The 6,607-nt window shown below is 44.6% G+C and overlaps 1 protein-coding gene across 1 annotated transcript in view; it reads right to left on the bottom strand.

Moving 5' to 3' along the window:
* Nucleotides 1-534: 534 nt before the first annotated feature.
* FUCA1 (alpha-L-fucosidase 1) overlaps nt 535-6,607 on the bottom strand; it is a 30,699-nt gene continuing 24,626 nt past the window's right edge. Inside the window, exon 8 of the mRNA XM_070949251.1 lies at nt 535-3,980. Coding sequence (XP_070805352.1) covers nt 3,840-3,980 — 141 coding nt within the window. The 3' untranslated portion in view covers nt 535-3,839. The remainder of the gene's footprint in view (nt 3,981-6,607) is intronic.

Here is a 6,607-nt window from a genome sequence, read left to right as displayed (position 1 = left end):
AGTCCATTTAAGCTTCAGTGACTCTATCCAGCCACCTCGTTCTCTGCCGTCCCCTTCTTCTTTTGCCCTCAATCGTTCCCAGCATCAGGCTTTTCTCCAGTGAGTCCTTCCTTCTCATTAGGTGGCCAAAGTATTTGAGTTCCATCTTCAGGATCTGGCCTTCTAAAGAGCAGTCAGGGTTGATCTCCTCTAGGACTGACCGGTTGGATCACCTTGCAGTCCACGGGACTCGCAGGAGTCTTCTCCAGCACCAGAGTTCAACGGCCTCAATTCTTTGGTGCTCAGCCTTTCTTATGGTCCAACTTTCACAGCCATACATTGCAACTGGGAAAACCTTGACTATACGCACTTTTGTTGGCAGGGTGATGGCAAAATTCTTCTTTCAGTTGAAAGGCATTTTTACAGGTAGCTTTACAAAAATGTGTGCTCCTGCAGAACAGTATTGAGATGATCCCAAAAAACATTCCAACAATCTTGCCAAAAGTAATATTTCTACTCAAATTTGTTCCAAGGATTGCTGCACCATAAAGCGAATCCAATGCAAACATTTATTTCAATATTTATTCTTTTAAAAAAAAACCATTTAAAAGCCGATAGTAAAAAAATTAAAAGGCACCATGATTGATACATTGCAGAAATCTGTATAAGAATCATCTCTTGCAACATTACCCAGGTAGTCCTTGACTTATGACCAACACAGAGGACCCGGATTGTGGGGGCAATAAGCTGACTTTGTAGAAACACCGCTTATGGGGGGCCAAAAGCCCTAATAAGCAGGTATATACAAAAGAATGAAGGGTATTGCTATAAGTGCATTGTAAGCCGCCCTGAGTCTTCGGAGGAGGGCGGCATATAAATTGAACTAATAAATAAATAAATATTTATGTCGTTAACTGAGACATTTGTTAAGTGAATTTTGCCCTATTTTACAACATTTCTTGTCTCAGTTGTTATTAAGTGAATCACTGCAGTTGATGAGTTAGTAACTTGGTTGTTAAGTGAATCTGGCTTCCCCCTTGACTTTGCTGATGAGGTCACAAAAGGGGGATCATATGAGCTTCGGACACTGCAACCATCACAAATATGAACCAGTTGCTAAACATCTGAATTTTGATCACGTGATCATGGGGACGCTGGAAAGGTTGTAACTGTGAAACAGAGTCATAAATCACTTTTTCAGTACTGTGAATGGTCACTAAACGAAATATTGTAAGTCAAGGACTACCTGTACAGTCTATATGTTTATTATTTATTTATTTATTTATTATTTGGACTTATATGCCGCCCTATCTCCAAAAGGACTCAGGGCGGCTCACAACAATAAAACACACAAAGCCCAATCCTTCCTTTAAAAATACCCAATAAAAACTATAAAAACCATTAAAATCCCCTCTAAAACCCCTTCAGTCCAAGCCAGCCAAGCGAAATAGCCATGTTTTAAGGCCACGGCGGAAAGAGTGAAGGTCAGGGGCCACCCGGAGCCCCAGGGGCAGCTGATTCCACAGAGTAGGTGCGCCCACAGAAGGCCCGCTCCCTAGGGGTTGCCTGCCGACATTGTCTGGCCGACAGCACCCCAAGGAGGTCCTCCCTGTGGGAACGCACCGGGCGATGGAGAGCTGTCGCTGGCTGCAGATGGTGCGCCAAATACTGTATTCCTCCCCCCCTTAATTTACCAGCATTGACTTAATTTATGCATGCAAAAGGCTATTCTTTTTGGAAATTTGGTTCTAGTCTCTTCGCCCACTTTCTCATTCCCGGTCTTATCTGACCACTGGTATCAGCCGTTACTGGAATGGGAAGGGGATGTTCTCAGAATTGCAAAATGCCGGCCACACAATACTTAAAAGCTATTTGGATTGGCTAATTCCGTGATGGAGAACCTATGGCGTGCGTGCCACAGGTGGCACGCGGAGCCGTTTCTGTTGGCCTGTGAGCCGTCGCCCCAGGTCAGCTGCACCGTGCATGCGCGCGTGCCTCCCACCGGCCAGCTGATTCTTGGGTCTTTGCCCCGCATGCGGAAGTCACGTGCACACGCCCATGCCGCCTTGCCCTTCCCAGGAGTCTCCACGTGGCCCGTTTTGGATGCCAAGTAATACAGGGCTCGTGTGGAGGCTCTGGGTGGGTGAAAATCAGATATATGGTTCTTGTTGATTCACATTATTACTGCAGCAAGATTAGCGTATGCGCAGGAGTGGAAAAATCAATACTTACTGATGGATTTGAAAATAATATATAAAATTAATGAGTGTGCGGAATCATATAGATTAACTAGATTGATCAATGGTAAAAAAGATTCAGAATTTTATAACAGTTGGAATTATGGTACGATTGGGTCCAGAAAAGGTGGGATAGAATAGATATATGATGCTGTATATATATTATGGCAAATATGTATGTATAAAGGAATGACTTTTTATTTAAGGACAATGTAATCACATTATACCATGGTGGCAGGATTGTTTATTTTATTGGTGTATAGAATATATTAATAAAAATTATTGGGAAAAAAAAAAAAAGAAAAACCAGAACCATCCTTGAGGGATGGAAGGGAAGTGTATTTCCTCTCCTATCTTCTTTATTAAAAACGAACTCAAAAGGGAAGGTAGTAGTGAAGGAAGATTGAATGAGAAGCCCACAAGGGAAGTAGATTCAGGCTTGCAAAAATAGAGAACGATTGGCTGAAACCTATGGCTGAAAAAAAAGGGGCCTAGTAAATATGCTGTTGTTTCAACTGGATCTTTTGAGCTGCCAAATCTTGCCTGGATGCAAGAATGGCCAACAAAAGACTAGAAAGTAAGAAATGACTGCATCTGTCATCTCCGTAGGTGGAACCAGCAGATGGGATTTTTTTTTTAAAATGTAACTTTCATGAAAACAAACGTAACATTAGACCCTATTCCAGGAGAGCCCTTTGCCTTGCCCAATACTGAAATCCCAAAAACAAATCTTGGGTCATAATACTTCACTTTCCAAGAATGACATTATTTTTCTTCTCCTCAAGTAATTTCATCATTTCAGTACACCTGGCATATCGTTCTCTATTGCCCCATAATGGGATCTATTATTAGTGGTTTGCTATTAGCCGTCCGAGATCATTCTGTGTTCCCTTCATCTCCTGCTTATTTTTAAGTGTAGCTTCAAGGCTTCTCTGTTCCGCCTCAGCCAGAACTTCTGTGGAGGCAGTGGTGAATTTTTTTTACTACCGGTTCTGTGGGCGTGGGTTGGTGGGCGTGGCATGGCTTGATGGGCATGGCAGGAAAAGGATACTGCAAAATCCCCATTCCCTCTCCACTCCTGGGGGAAGGATACTGCAAAATCCCCATTCCCTCTCCACTCCTTACTCAAAATTTCCGCTACCGGTTCTCCGGAGCCTGTCAAAACCTGCTGGATTTCACCCGTGTGGAGGCTTTTGAAGTCACTTTCTGAAGCAACCTCATATAATTTTTTCATCCAGGACTAATTGAGCAAAGTAGATTTGCATTTCAAAGCCAGCTCCTGTTGGGAAAAAATGGCAACTAAGGCCTTTTCCACAGCCAGTTTTGTGCCAGAAACTATAATTTCCCTGAGACATTTTTTCTTTCCCACTGAAGCGAAGTTTCGATGTATCTCAGCCCAATTTTGGCTTTCTGTATTATATTGAGATTAACTCAAGTCGGGTATCTAATTTACAACCATCCTTTTGAAAAGGGTGAGCACAAGGATGGCCAGCCTGGAAATGCTAAAGCATTCTGCAATTGCAACTTCTTCCAGATTTGTTCAGGCTCTCTTAATCACCAGGTTTAAGCAAGAGATGAAAAAAGGACAGGCAGTCATTCTGTGATTTCTTTCCAACTTTCCCATCAGGATACTCCAAGCAGTTTCACCACCCAGCCATGCTTGATTGGGAGAAGCCAACGATTTTCTGAGGGCAACAAGACCTGCAATCCTTGTTGTGGTGATGGCTGCCATTTTAAAGGCTTGAAGAATCCCAACATGGTGATCTGCCAAGGATAAGAAACAAAAGGTTAAAAAACTTCCTTCATTTGGGATCGGCTCATAGAGACTGTAGGCACACATAAGGTTTTTTGGCAACAATATTTTCCTCCCTCCCTCCCTCCCATTTAGAAACCACCCATCTCCCTCACAAAGTGACTCTGGGTGGTGTACAAATAAGTTATAAAAACATAAAAGCTATATATAAATATTGGGTTAAGGTAAAGGTAAGGTTTCCCCGCACATGCGTGCTAGTTGTTCCCGACTCTAGGGGGCGGTGCTCATCTTCGTTTCAAAGCCGAAGAGCCAGCGCTGTCCGAAGACGTCTCCAGGGTCATGTGACCAGCATGACTCAACGCCAAAAGCGCATGGAACGCTGTTACCTTCCCACCAAAGGTGGTCCCTATTCTTCTCCTTGCATTTTTTACATGCTTTCGAACTGCTAGGTTAGCAGAAGCTGGGACAAGTTACGGGAGCTCACCCAGTTACGCGGCACTAGGGATTTGAACCCCTGAACTGCCGACCTTTCGATCAACAAGCTCAGCATCTTAGCCACTGAGCCACTGCATCCCTTTAGATCAGTTATAGGTAATAATCACTGATAGAGCATGCGGGTCTAAAAGTTTCAAGTATATCCAGCCCAAAACTGTATGTCTGTACAGGTAGTCCTCATTTAGCGACAACTGGCAATTCAGTCATTAAATGAAGCGCCTTCTAAGAGAAACCATGACTGTGCTTAGGATCTCACTTCATTTTTCCTTTGCTTTACACACCTGCAGAGGTTGTAAATGTCAGGCTTGGTCATAAAGTGGCTTTTTTATCGCCATTGTCACTAAATGAGGATTATAAAGTTTGAAACGGAATCCTGAAACTGAAGCCCCTTCACCCACAAGCTAATGCTTTCAGAGCATCAGTTGCACCAAAAATCACACAAAAGTCTGCTCAACACTAGACAGTATGACCAGCTAAAGTGAAGAACTGCACAACAATTTCAGAAAATTCACGCTTGGACAATATTCCCAGGGAAAAGAGAGCAATGGAAAGGTAGGCATGGGTGCAAATGCCTGGACAGGATTCTCGTGGCACCACTGCTTACATCAAGACTGATAAAAGTCCATTTCATTTTTACAAACTTGTCTTAGAGAGAAAGATACCCCTAAAGAAATTAAGTTGATCATGTCTAACTTTTAACAATGGGGAGCTGCATTAGGACTTTTACGATGTAAAGAAGATGTGGAGACTCTAGAAAGAGTGCAGAGAAGAGCAACAAAGATGATTAGGGGACTGGAGGCTAAAACATATGAAGAACGGTTGCAGGAACCGGGTATGTCTAGTTTAATGAAGAGAAGGACTAGGGGAGACATGATAGCAGTGTTCCAATATCTCAGGGGCTGCCACAAAGAAGAGGGAGCCAAGCTATTCTCCAAAGCACCTGAGGGCAGGACAAGAAGCAATGGGTGGAAACTAATCAAGGAGAGAAACAACTTAGAACTAAGGAGAAATTTCCTGACAGTTAGAACAATTAATCAGTGGAACGACTTGCCTCCAGAAGTTGCGAATGCTCCAACCCTGGAAGTTTTTAAGAAGATGTTGGATAACCGTGGAACAGAACTTGCCTTCGGAAATTGTGGGAGCTTCATCACTCGAGACTTTCAAGAAAAGATTGGACTGCCATTTGTCAGATATGGTATAGGGTCTCCTCAGTGGTGAAATCTAAAATTTGTTACTACCGGTTCTGTGGACGTGGCTTGGTGGTGGTGGAGTAATGTGACTGGGTGGGCGTGGCCATTTTTTTTTTTAAACTTTTAAAACCATTTTTTCTACAACCTCTTCGGCCAAACAGGTTGTAAAAAAATGCTTTTAAAAGGCTCTGATGATCCCAGCTGAGCCGCGTGATCATCAGAGGCTTTTTTTTTTTTTTACTTTTAAAAGTAAATGAGCCCCCCTCATCTGTGATCTTGTTCAGGAGGGGGGAGCGGACCTGGCGGGTATTACGGAGACCTGGTTGGGCCCAGAGGGAGGGGTCCCTCTGGTAGAAATGTGCCCACCAGGCTTCCACGCATTCCATCAGCCGAGGTCACAGGGGAGGGGCGGGGGAGTAGCGGTTATTATTAGAGAAGGCCTTAGGCCCAGGGAGACCACTGTACCTCAGACAGCTGGTTGTGAGTCCCTCCTTGTGAAGTGGGGCCATGGGGTTCAGATGGGCTTGCTGATCACGTACCTGGCTCCCTGCCACGTGGCAGCAACCCTGCCTGAGCTACTCAACGTTATCGCCGCGGTGGCGGTTGATACCCCCAGACTTATGGTCATGGGGGATTTCAACCTGCCGTCCATGGGTGAGACGTCTGAGGTGGCTCGGGAGTTCATGGCTTCCATGACGGCCATGGATCTGACCCAACTAATTCATGGCCGTACGCACACTGGGGGAAACACACTGGACTTGGTTTTTGTCTCTGGACAGTGGTTGAGTGATCTTGAGATAGGGGATGTGGTCATCGAGCCCTTGTCATGGTCGGATCACTCTCTCCTTCGACTTGACCTTCGTACCGCGGCACCCCGCTGCAGGGAGGCGGAACCGATAAGATGGTACCGCCCCAGGCGCCTGATGGAACCCGATAGGTTCCAGACGGAGCTT

Source organism: Pituophis catenifer, unplaced genomic scaffold, assembly GCF_029215685.1.
Source record: "Pituophis catenifer annectens isolate HBS135680 unplaced genomic scaffold, rPitCat1.0.hap2 SCAF_9, whole genome shotgun sequence".
Taxonomy (NCBI): domain Eukaryota; kingdom Metazoa; phylum Chordata; class Lepidosauria; order Squamata; family Colubridae; genus Pituophis; species Pituophis catenifer.
The sequence above is the reverse complement of the archived record's forward strand: the minus strand, read 5'-3'. Positions and strand labels throughout refer to the sequence as shown.